The sequence below is a fragment of the Danio rerio genome, chromosome 22, assembly GCF_052040795.2.
Source record: "Danio rerio strain M-AB ecotype USA chromosome 22, GRCz13ab, whole genome shotgun sequence".
NCBI lineage: Eukaryota > Metazoa > Chordata > Actinopteri > Cypriniformes > Danionidae > Danio > Danio rerio.
The window spans coordinates 9,169,698-9,192,804 of NC_141042.1; the positions used below are offsets into that span (position 1 = coordinate 9,169,698).

Genomic DNA, 23,107 nt, shown 5'->3' on the forward strand with positions numbered 1-23,107 from the left:
TTTTTTAAACAATTTCCACTTTCTATAAAAACATTTTAATTCTAGGCAAGGCAAGTTTATTTATATTGCACATAGGGATGCACCGATATGGATTTTTTGGCCGATACCGATAACCAATAATTCTTCAGACTTGGAGGCCGATTGCCAATATATATAGGCCGATAATTATAAATATTTCAAAATGTTATATTTTTACACAGCAAACTTCATAAAAGCTGAAACTCGGCTCTTTTGAACTGAATAGCCTATACTCAAAGCAAAAAGCTATGATTTCAAAATTATATATTCAATTATATATAACCTATATTCACGATTTCACACAAATCAGCATGCAAAAAATACATTATTTCATTTTCTTCATAGTAAATTAACATTCAAATTGACTTGCATAAAATTAAAAAAGGTTAAATAACAAAATGGGATTTAATTAACAAGCAAGGTAAATATATTTTAAATAAGATGAAAATTAAAGAGCTAAGGACTAAAACCAGCTCAAATGTTCTTGAATAAAACGGGTTACAGTAATGTACATGTGTACAAATATGTCATGTCCGAAAAAGCCTTTTTTAGAGTGGGTTTTGACAGTTCAGAGCCACAGTACAAGTGATAAGCTAGATACAGAATGTATTATTTTTAAAAATGCGACATAAATTCATCCTATTTGGCGTTTTAGATTCTTTCGAACACATGTAGCATCAAAGCTGACAAACACAGAGCAGAATACAAAGACAGAACGTGTGGCCCGTATGCTGGATTCAGTGACCGATGCACCACTCTCCCCTGTTGATCTGTGAAGGCTCAAGATCTATGTGTGTGTGAAGGCTGTCAGATCTATGTGTGTGTACGCGCGCGGTGAAAGCTGTTGCGCGCTCGTTATAATCAATATGAATATTCTGATCAAACTGAATACAATCTTACATCAACAACACATGGGAAGCAATGCGTTGATAAAAAAAAATAATTATATTAGATTAAAAACCTTATGTAAAGTTTTTGTTTAGCGCGTCACGTGTGCAGGTCAGTTTGATGTGTGTGTGTGTGTGTGTGTGTGTGTGTGTGTGTGTGTGAAGCGAAGAGGGAGAGACAGAAAAGAGGAGCTCTTTTTTTCGGGTCCTCGTTCATTCACCGGCTGCAACTAAAAGAATTAACCCCGAAACTAATATTATTCGGCCCTGGAGTAATAAGTAAATCTCCCTGCTATCTCTAACACAACAAAGAGAAAGTGCAGGAAAGGCTTTCATATGTAATATTTTTTCCTGAGGCGATTTGAAGCAAAATACACAATGGCACTCAATCAAACATATCTACAATGATAAGGATAATGGTTACTCACTGAGTTATTAACGCACAGCAATACTACGTGAAGAAAGGACGGACTTTGAAGGAATAATCAGTGTAAGGAGAGATCCATGAACAAGTCTGAACATGTTCCGCCCACGCGTGCGCGGCAACAATTACGTAATTTATCGGCTTAAAGATATCAGCCTAATATAGACATCGGATCAATAACGATAATATTAAAAAGAGCATTTATCGGCCGATAACGATATGGCCTCCGATATATTGTGCATCCCTAATTACACATTTCATACACAGTGGTAATTCAAAGTGCTTTACATAAACAAGAATAAAATATTCTGTTTATATATGTTTTTGAAAAGAAATAATACTTTATTTATTTGTGTACTGTGCTTCAAGCATTCATTGTTGTATTTAGTTTCACATGTATTTCACACATTTTTCTCTATTTACAGTCTGTCAGACTGCAGTATCACTGGACAAAGTTATGAAACTTTGGCTTCAGTTCTGAGATCAAACTTGTATCTAAAAGAGCTCGATCTCAGAGGAAATGATCCTGGAAAATCAGGAGTGAAAAAGTTCATTGATTTCCTGCAGGAGGGATCATGTAAATTACAGATTATCCGGTATTAATCTATTTATATTCAGTATTTGGAACAAACATAGAGTCAGAAATGTGCTACATGATAACCATCAAATAGTCAATGCAGAACATTAACTTCTGTTCTACTTCCTGTAGGTTTCTGAAGAGTCCTGATGCAGAGGAAGCATGCGAGTATCTCACTAAAGATTTGGTCATAAATCCATTATTACTGACAGAACTGGATCTAAGTAAAGTTAAATTAGGACATCTGGATGGAGAGAAATTCTCTGCTTTTTTGATGGACTCGCATAATAAAGTGGAGAAAATAAAGTAAGTGACCATAATTTTAGAGAATCTGTGATCCTGGACCACAGTGCATATGTTGCACAGGTGTGTGCTGAAATTACGTACATGTAGGCTACTATAAGAATCCATTCCATCACACTTTCAGTTTACACACATCTTGAACCATGTTTTCCTGTGTTTTTTTTTTTTTGTATTGATCATTTTTCCTGAAAATGTGACTGCACATGTGAGAAACATTTAAACTTGATGTCTTCGACCTGATAAAATAAGATGTTTTCAGCTGTAAATTTGACATGAGCATAGGTTGATGCAGCAATGAGCACAGATTTGACACTGTTGTGCAGACTTGTGTATAAAAGTTCACTAAACTCTAACTGAGCTAGTCAGTGGTTACGGTGGCAACAAAACGATATGATATAGATTGGTAAGTGGCAGTAATTATAAATCTATGGAGAACTAAACAGGTATAAACTTGTGTGCTTAATTATATGACTTTGTTTTTCATCTTATTGCTACCTATCATTGATAAATGTAGTCAGTTATTAATCTGTGTAATTTAGGAGTGATGAAGTAAGCAGCATGAAAAAATCTTCTAAAGCTTCTAAAATACTACATAAAACAGCACCTGTAGCCACAGTGAGGCATATGTGAGCCAATATAAAGTGTAGTAAGAGTTAATAATGCTGTTTTTGTGTTTAGGCTGAATAACTGTGAGTTGACAGAGGAAAGCTGTTCAGTTCTAGCTGCTGTTCTCTCCTCCAAAACCATCCTGAAAGAGATGAACCTGAACAACAGTCGTCTGCTGGACTCAGGAGTCAGAAAGATCTGTGAGGGACTGAAGAATCCTGTGTGTGAGCTGGAAACACTTGAGTGAGTACATTTAACAAAAGCCAGACCGTCACAACAGTATTGTATATATTGAATCAGTTCAACGATGATTAATTTTTTCTCCATTAAATAGGATCACTACAAAGAATTCTGGAAGAAAATGTGGAAATTGAAAAATAAAGTATATGTAGCAAAATTAAAATCAAAATTACTCTCCTACTGATTTTTAATTATTGAATCAACTCGCATAGGCATTTCAAATCCAAGTGTTTAAATAGATTTCTTCAAAGTCTTATTAGAGGATCAGCTGAGCTTAATTTGTAAATTGTGAGGTCCCGCAACAGATCGGGGCATGGGGGGTGTTGGGCGGGTCGTGGTGACGCGTAAGAAATTGAAGAGCCGTATGAGGAGGGGGATCAATACAATGAGGTGTCGGATCAGACTTCATATTTCCGGCACAAATTAAGCCCTGAGGATGAGTGTTCTGTTTGTGTAAATGTTGGATAATTTAGAGAAACATTATGATTCAGTCTAATAATGAATTTGAACCTCAGTGCAATTGTTTAGTCTTTCAGACTGCAGTATCAGCGAAGAAGGTTATAAAGCTCTGGCTTCAGCTCTGAGATCAAACCCTTCACACCTGATAGAGCTGGATCTCAGAGGAAATGATCCTGGACAATCAGGAGTAAAGGAGCTCACTGATTTATCACAGTACAGATGTAAAACACTGACCATCAGGTGATTAAAAATAGCATTACAATTAGCAGGACAAAATGCTGTCTTGCTGCAAGTTTTTAACAGTGATCACTTTTTAATTTACAGTTCTAATATTTTTTCTTTAGGTTTTTGAACAGTTCTGCTGCACAGGAAGCATGTGATCATCTTACTAATGCTCTGGGTACGAGTCCATTATTAATGACAGAACTGGATCTGAGTGAAGATAAATTAGGAGATCTGGATGGAGAGAAACTCTCTGCTCTTCTGATGGACTCTCATAGCAAAGTGGAGAAAATCAAGTAAACATAAAATCAGACATTATAACTTACAGTAATTAATATCAAAAGTTGAAAGTGTGCTGATTATTGAATAATGCTGTTTTGTGTTTAGGCTGAATAATTGTGAGCTGACAGAGAAAAGCTGTTCAGTTCTAGCTACAGTTCTCTCCTCCAAAACCATCCTGAAAGAGCTGAACCTGAACAACAGTCGTCTGCTGGACTCGGAAGTCAGAGAGATCTGTGAGGGACTGAAGAATCCTGTGTGTGAGCTGAAAATACTCAAGTGAGTACAGTACATTCACCAGCAGGACCATTCCTCACAACTGTATTCATAAAACTTTTATATATAGTGTGTATAAAGTGTATTGTTTGAGATCCAAGATTCTAATAAATTTAGAAATAACATATCTTTCTTCATTATTAATGTTTATAATATTATGGTTTATTAGCATTAATTATAGTATGCATATTATAGGAATGTATAAATTATGTTATTGTTAATTATATTACGTTCAGGTACAATGTAATGCAATGCAGTGATTCCTGTCTGACATGAGTCCCATATTGTATAGTTTGGCAGTGCAGATCACTGATTTTGAACAAGGAAGATCTTAAATGCAGCAAGTTTATAACGCCCAAACAGTTCACCGGATGCAACTGTGGGTTGCCTTAACACAACTAAACAATGTTTTCTGTCTTTGTCTTCAGGCTGAATAATAACAGGATTACAGTAGAAGGTTGTGCTGCTTTGACTTCAGCATTTAATTCAAACCCTTCACACCTGATAGAGCTCAATCTGAGTGGAAATAAACTTGAAGACTCTGGAGTAGACAGAATATGTTTACTGTTGAACAATCAACACTGTAGATTGGAGAAAATGAGGTGTGTATTTAAATTGGTCTAAAAACTCTAAAAGTCTGTTTTACTACTTGAAGACTGTTTAATATTGTGTGTAGATATTTGAATGTCAAGTTTTTTCATTAAGGCATTTTTTGCATGTTTATACCGTGAAAGTGCTTTTTTTTTTTTTTTTTTAAATATTTCCAATATTATTTAATCTTTTTATTTTAAAGAAATAATATTTTATCAGGCGAATGTACTTTGTGCTGGACCGCCTAATTAAACAAAGATAAACCAGGATCCTCCCTATGCTATATTTTTTAGCTAGAGTTTAGTTAAAGGATCATCTTTATAAGATTTTGCTCAAGAAATAAATTAGAATTGATACTTTACCACACAAGGTAATATGATGAAAATTAAAAAAATACACTTTTATTAATAAAATAAAATCCTGTAAAAAAGTAGAATAAACAAAGATACAAAAAACAAAAACAAAATCCTTTACTTTCTTCCGTTGAGAATAAAGGGCCTAAGACATTCATTACATAGAAGTCAGAAAGCGCAAAGCTGGTTTGTAGATTTCAGCTTTTTAAACTCCTTATGCATAGATAAAGATCCACTACTAGGACCCTGTTCAGAGACAGGTTTCAGAAACGGTATTCAATAAAAGGTTTCAGAAACTGTGTTTAGAAACAGGTTTGTAGAAACAGAGCATAGGTCATTCATAGACCCAGGTGTATAACCTAATTAAATCATATGTTCAAGAGCATGCTTATCAATTGAACAGTTAGTTGACCCCTCGGGCAAACCGATACATAATCATAAGTATATTGCAAAACATGAATCAACATTTAAGCAGTTTTATCCTCAGCATGTATAGTGTGCCTGCACATTCACGCACTCAGAGTCATGTGTGTAAGCTGAGCAGAGAGGTCAGCCAAAGTTCCTCCAGCTGATTTGTTGGTTCGGCGCGCCCTCTGGTGGAGGCACCTGTCCTTTCTCTTACGCTTGGCTACATTATTAAGAGTTGTGCTTTTATGCATTGGAATATCAGAATACATCAGTGATTTATTATTTATTTTTTGTGTGTGTCTCATATAATTAACTTCATCAGACCAATCGGACTTCACAACTTAAAGCATTTAATTTAGTACTTTGTTGCACAAGTATTTCATGTTTTTTTTTCTCTATTTACAGTTTGTCAGACTGCAGTATCACTGGACAAAGTTATGAAACTTTGGCTTCAGTTCTGAGATCAAACTTGTATCTAAAAGAGCTAGATCTCAGAGGAAATGATCCTGGAAAATCAGGAGTGAAAAAGTTCATTGATTTCCTGCGGGAGGGATCGTGTAAATTACAGATTATCCGGTATTAATCTATTTATATTCAGTATTTGGAACAAACATAGAGTCAGAAATGTGCTACATGATAACCATCAAATAGTCAATGCAGAACATTAACTTCTGTTCTACTTCCTGTAGGTTTCTGAAGAGTCCTGGTGCAGAGGAAGCATGCGAGTATCTCACTAAAGCTTTGTACATAAATCCATTATTACTGACAGAACTGGATCTAAGTAAAGTTAAATTAGGACATCTGGATGGAGAGAAATTCTCTGCTTTTTTGATGGACTCGCATAATAAAGTGGAGAAAATAAAGTAAGTGACCATAATTTTAGAAAATCTGTGATCCTGGACCACAGTGCATATGTTGCACAGGTGTGTGCTGAAATTACGTACATGTAGGCTACTATAAGAATCCATTCCATCACACTTTCAGTTTACACAAATATCTTTGACAACTAAAATGGTAACATTTGGATTGATTAGATCTAAACCACCTTAAGTGCCAATAAACCAACCTAATTTTCTGATCTATTGAAGGAAACGATGACGGTATAAGTTGCTGTGATGCAGGGACCAGTTTTGCATGTTATTTCTGATTTGCTGAAGTAGTTTAATGAGAACACTGTTGGGATCTCAGTTATGTAATCATCTAAAATCTTACGTAAAACAGCACCTGTAGCCACAGTGAGGCATATGTGAGCCAATATAAAGTGTAGTAAGAGTTAATAATGCTGTTTTTGTGTTTAGGCTGAATAACTGTAAGCTGACAGAGAAAAGCTGTTCAGTTCTAGCTGCTGTTCTCTCCTCCAAAACCATCCTGAAAGAGATGAACTTGAACAACAGTCGTCTGCTGGACTCAGGAGTCAGAGAGATCTGTGAGGGACTGAAGAATCCTGTGTGTGAGCTGAAGATACTCAAGTCAGTACATTCAACAAAAGTGTTCACATAGATTTCTTCAAAGTCTTATTAGAGGATGAGTGTTCTGTTTGTGTAAATGTTGAATAATTTAGAGAAACATTATGATTCAGTCTAATAATGAATTTGAACCTCAGTGCAATTGTTTAGTCTTTCAGACTGCAGTATCAGTGAAGAAGGTTATAAAGCTCTGGCTTCAGCTCTGAGATCAAACCCTTCACACCTGATAGAGCTGGATCTCAGAGGAAATGATCCTGGACAATCAGGAGTGAAGGAGCTCTTTAATGTCCTACAGGATCCTCAGTTTAAAACAAAAATTAGGTCAGTTATTATGTGAAAAAATAAAATGCATGCTTTTTATCCAAACAGTTTTTAGAAAGAGTATCAAAAAAATATGCATAAAATGCATTTTTTTTATTATAGCATAATTAAAAGTGAATTAAATTTAAATTTTGATTTTTAGGTTATTGAGTCCTGCTGCTGATGACGCCTGTTCGTTTGTGGCTGGACATGTGGGTGAAAACCCGTTACTCCTGAAAGAACTGAATCTGAGTAATTATGAGCTAGGAGACACACGAGTGAATCAACTCTCTGCTCTACTGCAGGATAAACACTGTAAACTCAACACACTCATGTGAGTACAATGTCTTTTATAAATATTGACACATTTTTCACAACCTATATGTATGGGTTGTGTCTAAGGCCACCAAAAATGATCATGCGAAATGGTTGGCATGACTTCAATTTCATGAGGTTTCTTGAACAGCAGTGACACTGTAATATAATCAGAACCTAGTACAGTATATTAAATTGAACTAAGTATTCTATCAGTTGTTTAAACATAAAATGAGATGGAATGATGTTTAAATGTAAGTGTCTTGAGGAGCTGCAGCGGAGCACTAAAAATCCACAGAAAATATTGTGGTAGAGTAAATGTTCATAATATAAGGCACAATGCAATGTAACATAGTGATCCTTGTCTGACATGAGACCCATATTATACTGTGTCTCAATTAGGCAGTGCAGATCACTGATTTTAAAAACAGGAAGATACTAAATGTGGTGAGTTTATAATGTCCTGACAGTTCACCGTAAGCATTATATCACTCTATATTATGTTCAGGCTCAGTAATTGTGGTCTAACAGAGGAAAGCTGTTCAGCTCTTGCTTCAGTTCTCAGATCAGACTCCAGCAGTCTGAAGGATCTTGACCTGAGCAATAATAATCTGCAGAATTCAGGAGTGAAGCGGCTCTCTGATGGACTGAAGGACAACTGTAAATTGGAGAAACTCAGGTGAGGTTATGTCTGACATGTTAAATTTGCAAATGATAGTTACGTATTTTTGTTTGCATAAAAAAACAAAAACAAAATAAATCCTGTTCCAGACTCTCAGATGTCTTGTAAATGTCTGTTCTGTATTTTTGTTTGAATATAAAATGAATTCCCTGTTCCAGACTATCAGAATGCAGTATCAGTGAAGAAGGTTATAAAGCTCTGGCTTCAGCTCTGAGATCAAACCCTTCACACCTGATAGAGCTGGATCTCAGAGGAAATGATCCTGGACAATCAGGAGTGAAGGAGCTCACTGACTTACTGCAGGATCCACACTGTACACTGAAGACACTGAGGTGAGATGTGATAAAATTATACAAATTCAGTGAAACAAAGATTTTTGTTTTTGTTTTGGAAAACTGTAAAAGAACCTGCAAATTTGGCAGTGAAAAATTAATTTTAATTTTGAATGTTTTCACCAATAACTTTAGTTAATATTTAAATTAGATACAATTTCATCTTCCCATCTGCAGGTTTCTTAGTTCTGCTGTAGAGGAAGTCTGTAAACATTTGTCTGATGTTCTCACTGGGGACCCGTTAATCCTGAAAGAACTGAATCTGGGTGGATGTAAAATAGAAGACAAAGTGAGTTATCTTGCTACTCTACTGCAGGATAAACACTGTCAGATCAGCACACTGGTGTGAGTATTGCACATGGTTTTATGCTTAACCTGTTAAATTTTATAATTTTTTTTATTAAAGAAGATTTTGAAGTGAATTTAAGAACATTTTGGTTTGTTTTCTTTCTCTGCAGGCTGAACAATACCAGTATTACAGAAGAGGGTTGTGCTAATCTGACTTCAGCAATTACGTTAAACCCATCACACCTGAGGGAACTGAACCTAAGTGATAATAAACTAGGAGACTCTGCAGTGAAAAACCTCAGTGATTTACTGATAAAGACACAATTCAAGCTGGAGAAACTACAGTTCGTAACCATACTAAAAACTACTTTGCCTTTTGTAAATCTTCAGTAAAGTCTTTTATAAATGACTACTTGTCTTTTTCTCTTTCTGTCTTCAGTTTGAGTAATTGCAGTATTACAGAGGAACAGTGTGTGATCCTGACTTCAGCTCTGAAATCAAACCCATCACACCTGAGAGAACTGAACCTCAGTGTGAATGAAATGGGAGACTCTGCAGTGAAAAACTTAAGGGATTTTCTGATGAAGCCACAATGCAATCTGGAGAAACTACTGTTAGTAACTTACACATATAAAGCCTCCAAACTATCATCGCCAAATTCTAGTTGTCCTTCTATCTTGGACAAAATATTGCCCAGAAGTTTCCTGGTGTATTAATGATTAAATGGTGTTTATGATGGATTTGACTCGCATGTTTTGAACGTTAGTTTCTGTGTACTTAACATCAATATCTTTTCACTTTCTTGTCTACAGTCTGCGTCAATGCAGTATTACAGAGAAGCAGTGTGAGATCCTGACTTCAGCTCTGAAATCAAACCCATCACACCTGAGAGAACTGGACCTCAGTAGAAATGAAATAAACAACACAGGAGTATATCTTTTATCTGAAGTACTGAAGGATCCACACTGTAAACTGGAGAGATTGAGGTGAAGAACATACACTTTAGAGAATTACAATGATTAAAATCAAAACACTATTTCAGCATCTTATAGTGGTTGTGAGTACATATTGAAGTTGCAACATTCTTTATTTGTTTTGTATCTTTTATCTTCTAGTCTAATTGAATGTGGCATCACAGATGTTTCCTCTTTTGCTCACAATTTGATGAACACAGAAACCCTGAAAGAGCTTGATCTTAGAAACAATTATATATTCAAATCAAGGCAGAAACTGATTGATGCGCTACGAGACTCTAACTGTAAACTGAGGTGAGTAAACTTTTGGTGCATTGTAAAAGTTTACCTCTTGGATCTATATGAAATATGAAAGGAAAATAGCATTACACTATTGAAACAAATGGCTAATTGTTAATTTAAGCATTTTTAAGGTGCGATAGACTTACATTTGCTGACAGAAACACTGTTTTAATTCACAATTTGAAACATTTACTCCTGGTTCATTTATCAGCTTTTTTTTAAACATTGCGTTCTTTAGTTTAATAAACATTTATATCAGTGTTTTGAATGTATGGTATTTAAACATTTTTATAAATGTCTACTTCAAATAGTTTGATTCAAAATGAACTAGCCAACACATTTTTTCATTCCTCCTACAGCCTAGACAAGGTTAACTTGCATCAACTTTTGCATAAATTAGTTTCGGGAACTCTGTGAACCCATCATCATCAGGTGAGGATCATCACAAAAGCTAGTTGGTCCCTCAACAACTGTCTCAATACTGCTAAATGCCAAGTCAAGCAAATGCTGCAAAATTGCTGCATATTTTGGGCAGCTTTATTTGGCATCATGTGACGTTATTGTAACACAATATTTGTAAATTGATCAAGATTGAGTGTGCTTTATAAAACAGACTAGCATGCTGATAGAATGTGTGAAGGAGGTGCTAAATGAAAATTTCTATGATGTTTATGTTGGGAGCTATCAATACTTCTGACAGTGTGTTTTTTATTTTTTTTACATTTCATTTTATCAAAATTATATATATATATATATATATATATATATATATATATATATATATATATATATATATATATATATATATATATATATATATATATTTATTTATTTTTTTTTTTTTCACCTTTAATGGGATAGGATAGTGGAGGACAGTCAGGAAAGCATTGGGAGCAAAGATAGGGGAATGATCGCCATAGGACATTGAGCTGGGAATCAAAATCCAGTTGCCTTGAGCATTATGGTGCTATATGTCGGCGCACTTAAACACTAGGCTATTGGTGCCGACCAGATTTTATTATTTTATAAGCCAAATTAAATCAGTAGGTTTTTTTTACAATAGTATAGCACATTACTTACATACAAATTCATACAAATATAATTAGTTTTCTTTTAAAACTTTGAGAACTTCATGCACATTTCTAATAAAAAAATCTCTTCAAATAGTACATGTGATTTTTTTTTCATTTCACTTGCTCTTTTGTATTGCTGTTTAAAAATGATTTGTGGAAGAGGCTTATACGTACAGTCGAAAACTGCAGCAATAATAGATTCACAATTTTATTTTATAGGTGCCATGGAGGATGAAGAATGGTCTGCTCAGGGCTCAGATATGTACTTTCAGCAGACATCTGGCTCTAAAGTATAAAGTCCTGATGGAAGTAATTTGCCTGTCAAAGAATATAAGTGTTAAGTGTATTCCTTAAGTTATACTCAATGTGGCACTTCTGTTTTACATTATATCTTTCTGACATTGAATATACGAACTATGTTTGTTTACTTTTAAACCATAATAGTTGTCATGAATGAACAAATCAAATTGTCTTTAATCTTCTCATGTATTAGGTTGCTGTATTATAAATTCATCCTGTTTCAGGACGTTTTATTAAACTTTTACTGAAATGAAGCTACCAAAATGACTAATTTTGTCACAGTGTGATGTAATGATAAAAGACCACCAGACTTACAGAAAATCTTGAATTTAACATATTTAGTGCTTTAAGTCAAAACCAGAATAAAAAAAAATAACTGACAGTTTTTATAATCTTTATCATATTGTTTTTGAGTGATTTTTTTATTGTATAATGTGCCATGATGCTCCTGCCCTAATTTAATTGCCCCTTGAGGGATTAATAAAGTTGTTAAACTATAACAATGTTGTATTCAAAATTTTTATTACAGAAAACAGTATTGTGAGTATGCACTTTTAGACAGAAAGGTACAAAAGCCGAATCACACACTGGAGTGATACAGTTTTAAAAGTACATTTTTATGATTTTTTTTAAACATTTTTTTAGCACCTTTAGATTTGTGAGTGTATAAAAATGTCCACAATATGAACGTTTATCAGTTGTGAAAACAGTTTTCACAGATAAGTGTAGCACTTTTTACTCATTACTTTTGGATTTCACAACATGTGAACAAATTGTGAAGGATGGAAACGCTATTTTTAAGATACTTAATGCTTTTCTGGACAGTTTCTCAGTAGATCAAATTGCAGCACTCTCACAGTTTATGATTCAGTCAAAGATCATTTTCAGAGTTATTCATTTTGCAAGCTCAAACATTTTAAAAGCTTGTTGCACCCATATGTTTAGTAATGAGATAAGGGTGTTTTCAAGTTATTAGTTATTAACATAAAAGCTATTGGCTATTAGTTTTTACATTGGTCTCAAGATAAAATAATTTCACAATACAGATAATTTCATCAATTCAAATACACTTATACTCTCAGAATTAAAGGTAACTCAGTCACTGGGTAACTTTGTGCCTATTTGTACCTCAGTGGATTCAGAAAGACCAATCAACACTTTAAATCATATTTGTACTCTAAATAAGGATGACACTAAGGTCTTAGCATCAGTCTGCTAATATAATATCCGATTAGAAAACTAATGTAGTTCACATGAAGTGTTTTTATGTTCATCAAATAATTAGCTGAATGGGAAATCGTATTTTGGGTTTTAAATAAAATATTTACCGAGTCTAAATCAGAGTAAAAAAACCCAGATAAACATGCTAGTGGCACAGAAGCAGGTCTATTACAACTTCCTTTGCAAAACTAGATACTAGAAAATAATTCAGTTGCTGACATTTTAATATTTTAATATCTAATAACAATACAAGGAACAGATCTCGTTCACATATCTTAGAAACTGAAGCTCAAATAACTGCTATTCATCATGGAGTATAATACAATTTGTAGGATGAATGTCAAGATAGCATACAGCCTACTAATAACTTACAAACTGAATAGATTTGGTGTCTAAAAAACCTTAGAAATTGCATTTTCAGAATTAAGCATATTAGATGACAGCCCTGCGTGTCATTTAATTTACTACCTTTTTAAAAGGTAGAGTAATCCAATCCAGCAGGTGGCAGTATGAACCAGTTTGGCTGTTCTCGCCAATGAATCCCACGAAGAAGAAGAAAACGAAAGCGATTGAAAAACAACACCGAAATATATCCAGCTCCAGAACCGCAGAACCACACACGTTTTAGGCACACAATCTAGGAAACACGATTTAGGCAAACCATATATGGTAACTACCTAACTCTTTAGCATTATCGCCTCCTATTAAATTTCACAAGTATGGTTTCCCATTTCAGTCATTATTATGATTATATCGTAATGATCACTTTAATAGCTCTGCATTTCTGAACTCAAATTATGTAAATAAAAAATAATTGGTTGAAGACACTTATGACTTTATTCACGTGTCCACATACACAAAGAAAACATAATAGACCGTCTAATTGTTGGATTAAGTGTAATAAACTAATTAAAGTTCTTATTCTTATCATACTTGGTTAATCACTTTGTTGTAAAATATAAAAAGCAAACAATAATATGTCACATTAAAATGAATTAGCCTACTAGTTAATCATTTAAACAATATATATAGTTATAAACTGATTATCTTAACTGATTATCTGATTATTTATAAGTTTTTAAATAAACTACTATCTATTACTAAACTGTCACAGCTGTTATTATATATATATATATATATATATATATATATATATATATATATATATATATATATAACTTATTATTTTTCATTATTAATAGTTAATTTGTTCCTATTGCTAAATTTTGATTTAAAAACTATTTATTGCTTACTATAAATTACAGTATTAAACAAGGGAAATCATTAATTAAAAGGTTATTAGAAAGTTAAGCAAATAAACACTATTAAATCGCTTGAGTAAAATATTAATATAGTGTTACACATTTGTTACATGTAAAAAGATTTTAGTTACATACAATGTATTATTGCCAATTTTAACTTGCTAATATTTCCTTCATTATAAATGAATCCATTATATAAATTAAACCTTGTTAAATTAGATTGTTCAGCAAGGCCAGCAAACGAGTATCTGCCATATTATTGTCAGATAATAATGACTGATTAAAAACTGTTCAGTATATTGAATGGCGATCGAAAACGATGCTCCCCATTCGGCCGTCTCGATCGCAATATTTGTGAAATAAAGTAAAGTAACACTTGTTTACTGTGTGCAATATTTATAAATATAAATATAAATATATCGATGACGATGTTCAAAAAGACGTTAATAACATTAACATCTGTCGTAACCATATTTTGCCTAGCTTGTGTGTGCCAGATTGTGTGTGCCTAAAACGTGTGTGGTTCTGCGGGCCTGCAGCTGGATGTTATTGACAACACCAGATGAAAATATAACTTCAAGCCTACATTTACAAAAAAAAAAAAAAAATACATGACTCGGAGAACATTGCTATATATCTCAATTTAGCAGATACAACTGTTTTACAACATACACTCACGGAGATTTATTAATAGTAGCCCAATTCAGCCGTGTTTGCTCTGCTGCTAAATTTCCAGCGATGGTTGACTGAGCTAGAAAAGAATTGCACATGAAAACTTTCAGTGCTTTAAATCATAATTTACTAGAAAAACAACTATTGGTAGTTTGTAAAATTCACTCTGATGTCTGTGGAAACGGCAATGAGAAAAGGTTACACTGTGTTTTGCTAGCTAGCCTCGTTTTTTAGCGCCAACAAGCAAAAAATATTGTATTGTTTTCAGGTGTCAAAATTAATTCATTTTAAACACATTATGGTAAAACAAGCTAAATCCTCTGCAAATGGGCTAGGCAAAATAAATTGCTCAAATCTGAGGAGGAGAAAAAGCTATTTTTAGATGGCTGATGACAAAATATGGCATCCACACTGTTTACCCTTACTGTAGATTATGCAGTAAATAACTGTAAAATAGCCAGTGTTTAGCTGTAATAAAAGGAAACAGTATTTAACTGTAAAATGAGCAGGATTTGTATAAAATTCTGTAGTGCAAAGAATAAATTACTGTAATTTATGTACCCATTACAGATATTTACTGCAATAATAAATGCTCAACCATTACTGCCCCATCTACTCTGATGCTTTATGTTGCTATTTATAATATAAATATGTGTGTTTTCTTTGGTTCCTTTTTTGTTTTTAACATAAAGTATCAGGAGTCAACCAATGCCACAAAGCTTATTAAAAGGTAAGTATAAGATATGGACGAGATGCATTTAAAGGCAAAAATAATCACACATTTAAAGGCAAAAATATTCACAATATTCACACAGCAAAGAAATTGTCACATTAATTATTATAACTTTGTTTACTTTTCCTGTAATTAATCTAATTTGCCTAGTTTGACCTATAGTTAAGCTTTTAAATTGCACTTTCAACTGAATATTAGTATTTTGCTAAATTACTAGTAAAAATGTGTTATTTAAAAAAATACATATCTTAAACAGCACGTACATACATGTTTGCAGAGACTCGATGAATTTGTCTGGAAAACTTCAAATGAAATAAGTAAAAGTGGCATTAACAGTATAGTATAAAGGCTTTCCTAAATAAATGTATAAATCATGTTATTTGTTGTGTTTTTTATTATTACTACAGATTTGGAACGACATGAGGATCAGATTATTTATTATTATTTTTTGCTTTGGGTGAAGTTTGTATATTTGTATTGTTTTTATTTAACGATATGTGCATGATTGTGATAAATGTAGGCAGTTGCTTTGAAAATATGCTATGCACCAGGGTTGTCAAACTCCTGGAGGGCCTCAGCACAGTTGAATTTAGTTCCAGCCCTGCTTCAACACACTACAATAAATGGCAAATTACTGTCCAACCATTACTGTCCCATCTACTCTGATACTCTGATTTATGTTGCTATTTATAGAGACGTGCATTTTAAAGGCAGAAAGCAATGATTTAGGCATCACCACACATTCCCACAGGCTGTCTGTCTTTTTCTAAACATAAAACTGTTGGAAAAAGTTTTCAGAAAATGCTGGCTCTTTAAGGGAGTCAGGTGTTTGATTTGTTCACTGCTGAGTGTGCTCTATTCTCTGTCCATCAATTCAGATGTTGAGTCTGATATGTTTTAGGCTTTAAATAAGAATCTACAATGAGTAAGTAAAATGTGTTCAAATGTTTTTGAGGCTTTCTAAAATAAGGCTGTGTTTTAAGTTATATTGTTGTTATCTTGAAATGTGTACTTGAAAGCTACATTGTTAGCTAGTTAGCCTCTGCTCATATAACTTCTTACATTACTTTTGTTTAAGTATATTTATTTATTTGATACTGCATATTGCCATAATGTACAGATGCTAACAGTTTCATGTATCTTTCGGGCAACTAAGCAGTTTTTATGCACATAAACACCATTAAATTCCATCACCTCAGTAAGGTAACATGTGCACAGAAATCATCACAGGGAATCACAAAAAACATGATACACATAATCATCCACACACACAAAAGCTCCACTGTCAGGTCCCAGGTTGTGAGTTTGTTGCTAAGTATTTTTCAGAGCTGTGCTTCCACCTATGCATTTATATTAGAAACAATAGAAAAGTTTGTGGTCATGAGATTTTTTGGTCCCACTTTATATTAAGTGGCCTTAACTAATATGTATTTACACAGGACTTAATAGTTTGTTACAATGTAGTTATTGTGTAAATACATGTATTTACTGTGTACTTATGCTTGATTAAATACATGTATGTAATTACATCTGTAACTAACTTTTATAATTACATTTGTAAATACACTGTTGACCATCCCTTACACCTTAACCCACCCTTAAACATACCCATACCACCAAACCTGTCCATAACCCAACCTCTATCCCAACTCAAAAGCACCACAGGTGTTCTCAAATACATTATAAACACAGTAAGTACATTGTATTTACTTTTTTGATGTAAGTACATAGTAGTTAAGGACACTTAATATAAAGTGGGACCGATTTTTTTTTTTAAGTAAATAATAATTATAACAATAAAAGATTGGATCTTTTGGATTTTCGATGTCGCCGACTTTATTTTTGTTTTTTATAATTATTTAAAACTTTTTATTGAGTGTTGACTCAGTATGTGCCTGTGTTTGACAAACATGTTTCTATTTATATCTAGAGTAAGTGTGTTTTCTTTTCATATGCTTATTTTTTTAATTATTTGAAACTTTAAAAAATAAAATAATTATTTTGTGTTTTTTGCGGTTGCATTTTTTTATGCATGGTCAGCATTGAGGAGAGAGTAACACATTTCACTGCAGCACTTTCTGTCCGTGTGTATGTGTGTATGTGTGTGTGTGTGTGTGTGCAAGTACATTTTTTTATTGGACATGAGATTGTGATAAATGTTTGAAGTAGCTTTAAAAGTATGCTATATACCATGGGGGTCAAACTCCAAGTTCCTGGAGAACTGCAGTGCAGCAGAGTTTAGTTCCCAACCTGCTTCAACATTACCTGTAGATTTCTAACAAGCCTTAATTAGTTTTATCAGGTGTTTTCAACTAGAGTTACAGCTTAAAGTCCCGATCACACTGTACTTTTCTCCCTATAGCCTTCCATTCATACGCATGAGAATGCTGCAGACCTGGAATGCTAGCTCATGTGACAAATTTCACAGTTCGCAGCATTGGAAAGTTCTAGCTTGGAGAACTCTGACCAGCGAAATCACATCATGTGATTGCTTAAGACCAATCAAAGATCAAAACATGACCTGAACAAAAATTTAAACTATGGACCAGTCGCTCGCTTTTTCAATCTCTAACTATTTTGTTTAATCCTACTCCTTTTTGCAGTGTCGTATGACAGAATTGAGAACGCATGCTCAAACGTTAGTCTGACTGCAGCCTTGCTGTGCAGACCTGTGGCTCTCATTAATATGTAAGACAATATTTATATCTGCTGATTTCTTAATTTTGTTATACATTTTCTGTTATATATTTGTTTGCTGCCAAAACAATAAAATACATTTGTCTGTATTTTTATGCCTTCTATTTTTAATAGCAGGTAAGAATACTAATTATTTTTAGTAACACTATGACATACTATTAATGTGTATGCAGTATGATGCTGTGAATTGTAACACTACAATACAGTAATTAACTGTACACTGTTTCCAGTGAGTTACCACTACTGCTCTATTACAGTAATTAACTGGCAACACTGTTGAAGATCCCACCTTCAGAAAAAAAAGCTAGATTCTAAACAAATGGCATGCAGAATGGGAGCAGTGCTAAATAAAGTAACTTTTTTGAATTCCAGCCCTTAATGGGAAGAAACTTAAAGTATGCATTACACTTGATTTTTTTAACACAAGACAGCGTATTGTACACACGAGACTCACTCATGGACATTTACTCAAAAGAGATGTTCCTCCAAATATAGGTATTGCAACAGAAACCAAACTGTGAAACATATAGGCTACTTTTGTAATGCCTAATTTTTAATTTTAGTTGACAAAAATCTTTACATTTTTAGACTTTAAACAATTATTTAAAAAATACAAATTATTTAAAAATAGTAGAATTTGTAACAAAAGCAAATATAAAAAACAGTTTCAATGCTTTTTTTTATCTTATGCATTGCAATTGATGCCTTTTTAATGTTATAAACCTTTATTTACTTAATTAGTAAGTGATATTCATAAAATGTTTTGTCATGACATAGAGAAATTGATATGCAATAAACTCAAATTTTATACATAAATCAAATGTAAGGTTTAAGCGAACAAATAAATAGATGCAGCTAGAAGAAATTATAAATAGAAAGGTTTACTGTCTTGAAGGGATAGAGGGAAAGTGCTTTTGGATTTTATTAATAAAAAATACGTACTAATTTTTATTATTACATGGTTAAAAATAAAATAAAAAAGTCGTTCTCTTTGTCTGTCAGCGTAGGGAACCTGGTCTGACCTGCCACGTTGTATATTCTGTCATTTGTGATACACAGACAGATCGGAACTAAATATTTCACACTAAACGCTGGTTACACCATAAATCAATTTATGTTGGCTAATCTCAGCAATCAGCAAATACGAAGCTTTTCTGTAGAAAGCGAAACTGAAAGCTCCACATGCACTTCCCCGCAACAATCTCAGAACGAGAAGTTTAAATGGAAATAGCCGACATATATGTGCACACGTCCCGTAATGCACTACGATTTACTAAATGTTCTCAATTCGGAGTTGTTTGAAAGTACTCAATGACTTGAGTTAAATCCATTTCGATGTTCTGCCAGCAGTGGAACTTTGTCGAACGGGCAAAAAGTTTATGTCGGTACTGTACGGTATAGGCTACCTGCACGTGGACGTTTGTGTATTTAATACATGATCCCTACATCAGCAAGAGGCCGACGGAAATAAACAATCAAAAATGAAGTTGACGGTAGTTCATCATTTTCCACCTAATGACTGGTAAGAAATCTTTATTATTTTCTCAAAAACGGTCTTCTAAGTGAATGGGAAGAAGTGTAACATTTTATGATGATTAGCCTACAGAAACAAGCATTTGCAACACGCGTTGGAAGGTATCAAACTTGCCGCGGGGGATTTTGTTTTTGTCAGCTGAAATTTTTGAAACTGTGCAAAACATCACATGCCCTTTTTCTTTGCGTTTTATTTTAAGCCAAATGTTTATTAGTGTAACTCTAAAAATTAAAGTAAACTTGAAGTAATGATGAAATTACAGTCCTATCGAATATTAAACCTAATAGTTATTTTCATTGTTTTTTAACATATACAGTTGAAGTCAGAATTATAAGCTCATCTTTTATTTTTTTCTTAAAAAAAAAAAAAAAATATATATATATATATATATATATATATATATATATATATATATATATATATATATATATATATATATTTCCCAAATGATTTTTAACAGAGCACGGAAATTTTCACAGTATGTCTGATTTTTTTTTTCTTCCGGAGAAAGTCTTATTTGTTTTATTTCGGCTATAATAAATGCAGTTTTTTATAAATAATTTTAAGGTCAAATTTGTTAGCACTTTTAAGCTATATATTTTTTCAATAGTCTACAGAATAAATCATTATTATACAATAATAATTTAAGCCGTTAAATGTCACTTTAAGCTGTATAGAAGTGTCTTAAAAAATATCTAGTCAAATATTATTTACTATCATCATAACAAAGATAAAATAAATCAATTATTAGAAATGAGTTATTAAAACTATTATGTTTAGAAATGTGCTAAAAAATTAGCAGAGGGACTAATAATTCTGACTTCAACAGTATATTTTTGACATGTTTAACCAGAGTTTTCGTAGTAGTACTGTGGTTACAAACTACAAACATCATTTTACACTTTCTCTACTCAAAGTGTTAACCATGGTGAAATTGTCTCTCTTAAGATGACACATTTGTTTTTTATACACGTTTTGCTGTCGTTACTAACCAAATATTGTTTTCTCTCATCAATGCAATATGCAGTTTAAGCTGAACTGGTGAATGTTTACAAAAACCAGTGTTGATCTGCACGCAGTATGTCAGAGGAGTGTGGAATGGATTTTCCATCTGAGATGAGTCTCTCAGAAGACGACAGGTCAGAGATTCATTTTCTTTTCTGTGAAAAACAAAACTTAAATGTTTGTATCTAATGTTTTGTTCAAATTAGGATGTCCTAAAAGCTTTTATTCGAAAAAAAAAAAAAAGACATGACAAACAGGGCTTGTGTGCAGTTTGAACTAAGGTTATTCTACCATTTGTTGTTATATAGGACAATATTTTGTCGATTTACAACTATTTAAAAATCTGAAATGTAGGAGTTTAGAAAAATCTAAATATTGAGAAAATCACCTTTTAAGTTTTGCAAATTAAGTTTTTAGCAATGCATATTACTAATAAAAAAAAAGTTTCAATTACCAAATTATATCATTGTTTTTGGCATGAAATTATGAAATATGGAATTTTTTTTCCATATACCGTTGAAGTCAGAATTTTTTACCCCCTGAATTATTATCCCCTGTTTATTTTTTCCAAAATTTCTGTGTAACGGAGAGAAGATTTTTTCAGCACATTTCTAATCATAATAGTTTTAATAACTCATTTCTATTAACTGATTTATTTTATCTTTGCCATGATGACAGTAAATAATATTTTACTAGATATTTTTCAAGACACTTCTATACAGCTTAAAGTGACATTTAAAGGCTTAACTATGTAAGTTTAACTAAAGTAATTAGGCAAGTTATTGTATAACGATGGTTTATTCTGTACACTATCGAAAAAAATAGCTTAAAGGGGCTAATAATTTTGACCTTAAAATGGGTTTTAATACATTAAAAACTGCTTTTATTCTAGCTAAAACAAAACAAATAAGACTTTCTCAAGAAGAAAAAATATTATCAGACATACTGTGAAAATTTCCTTAAGATTTCCTTTAGACTGGAAGAAAGAAAGATAGAAAGAAAGAAAGAACAAAAGAAAGAAAGACACACACAGATGGGTTCACATAACGGACACCTGTCTAGTCTGTGTGGAGATATGATTTACTGTTTTATCAGGAAGTTATTCACGTTGGAGGATCCAACACTTTCATGGCAATTCATAACTTATTGGTTTAGTAGCTAATCTATATGAATTTGTATGATCTCACTCATACAGTTTTGTTCAATTTGCTTAGGGGTGGGGTTGGGTGCTAGGCTCTTTTTAAAAATCATACAGAGTGAGTAAGTTGGAGTAGTGTGTGGGGAATGTTTTCTGTCTGATGAATGAATGTAGCCTGGATACCTATTCATTTCTTATTGTGGTCACTTTTGACCCGGGAACACCACAAGTGTAACAAGGTTAAGGTGTAACAAAGAGGTGATCATCACTTTTATATGTTCAAATGCATAGTGAGAAGGATGTCATGAGGCCTTGAGGCAATCAGATGTAAGACACAATATGTATGAGTGATTCAAGTTGTAAATCGGTCACATTTAACCCGAACACGACAGAAAGGTTAAACATTTTTAAAAAAATCACTTTTTTAGGTTAAAAGTTGTTGGAAGAAAAATTGAGGTCCCATAATGTATTTCAGAAGCATAAATAAATGGAGAAAAATAAAACAGAAAACTGCTAATTTGTTTATACTTTTTACTGTGTAATTTCAACAAATATTCATTAAACTTATTTAAAACCTTTAGCTAAAATTGTATAAATTGAAACATGTTTAACAAGCTAAAATAAGTAAATTAACATAAAAACATATGTCATGACCTGTTGTTGATCATGTCATCATCATCACTATCACCTTCAACCGCTTTTTCAGGGCCAGATCATGGGTTGATCGAGTCCGTTTTTACAATCATCTGCATCAATCTCAGACAGACTTCAAGGTTCTGTTTTTTCTGCATTTAAAATGGATCAAGCTGCAATGTGAGTTAGCAGTGGTATAAGTTCAAAAAGACATATTTAAACAATAATATAATTTAAACAGCACCTATTTTATCAAATTTTCGAGATTTAGGATAAGTCTTTAATGTCTCCAGAGTGTGTCTGTAAAATTCCAGCTCAAAACACCTATCAGATTTCTGCATATGGGAGTTCTGAGAATGCTGTAGGTATTTTTGTTGCTTGTGCCTAAATGCAAATGAGCTGGTTTCCCATCTACCACCACCCACAAACCTCCTCCTCGCCCACCATTCTCGTCAGATCTCTCTCTATTGCTCGGTAAATCTCCATCTCCTGCTCTCTCTCTCAATTAGGGACATGAATGAAGCTGATCTCACATTTATGAGAAATACTACAGGGCT

At 33.1% G+C, this 23,107-nt stretch overlaps 3 protein-coding genes across 3 annotated transcripts in view; 2 read left to right on the forward strand and 1 right to left on the reverse strand.

The window, feature by feature from the left end:
* The window catches only part of LOC147831499 (NACHT, LRR and PYD domains-containing protein 3), a 30,467-nt gene extending 20,169 nt beyond the window's left edge, over positions 1 to 10,298 (forward strand). The window contains 19 exon segments of the mRNA XM_087303897.1: positions 1,755 to 1,925; positions 2,039 to 2,212; positions 2,888 to 3,058; positions 3,584 to 3,754; positions 3,859 to 4,032; positions 4,124 to 4,294; positions 4,720 to 4,893; positions 6,049 to 6,219; positions 6,333 to 6,506; positions 6,942 to 7,112; positions 7,260 to 7,430; positions 7,573 to 7,743; positions 8,233 to 8,403; positions 8,565 to 8,738; positions 8,916 to 9,082; positions 9,085 to 9,370; positions 9,466 to 9,639; positions 9,839 to 10,012; positions 10,142 to 10,298. Of these exon segments, the coding sequence (XP_087160023.1) occupies positions 1,755 to 1,925; positions 2,039 to 2,212; positions 2,888 to 3,058; positions 3,584 to 3,754; positions 3,859 to 4,032; positions 4,124 to 4,294; positions 4,720 to 4,893; positions 6,049 to 6,219; positions 6,333 to 6,506; positions 6,942 to 7,112; positions 7,260 to 7,430; positions 7,573 to 7,743; positions 8,233 to 8,403; positions 8,565 to 8,738; positions 8,916 to 9,082; positions 9,085 to 9,370; positions 9,466 to 9,639; positions 9,839 to 10,012; positions 10,142 to 10,298 (3,367 nt within the window).
* LOC147838394 (uncharacterized) overlaps positions 1 to 23,107 on the reverse strand; it is a 900,722-nt gene that overhangs the window by 317,864 nt on the left and 559,751 nt on the right. The gene's annotated exons all lie outside the window — the stretch shown is intronic.
* The window catches only part of LOC147831501 (NACHT, LRR and PYD domains-containing protein 12-like), a 30,512-nt gene continuing 28,227 nt past the window's right edge, over positions 20,823 to 23,107 (forward strand). Inside the window, exon 1 of the mRNA XM_087303371.1 lies at positions 20,823 to 20,913. Within this exon, the coding sequence (XP_087159497.1) occupies positions 20,855 to 20,913 (59 nt within the window). The 5' untranslated portion in view covers positions 20,823 to 20,854. The remainder of the gene's footprint in view (positions 20,914 to 23,107) is intronic.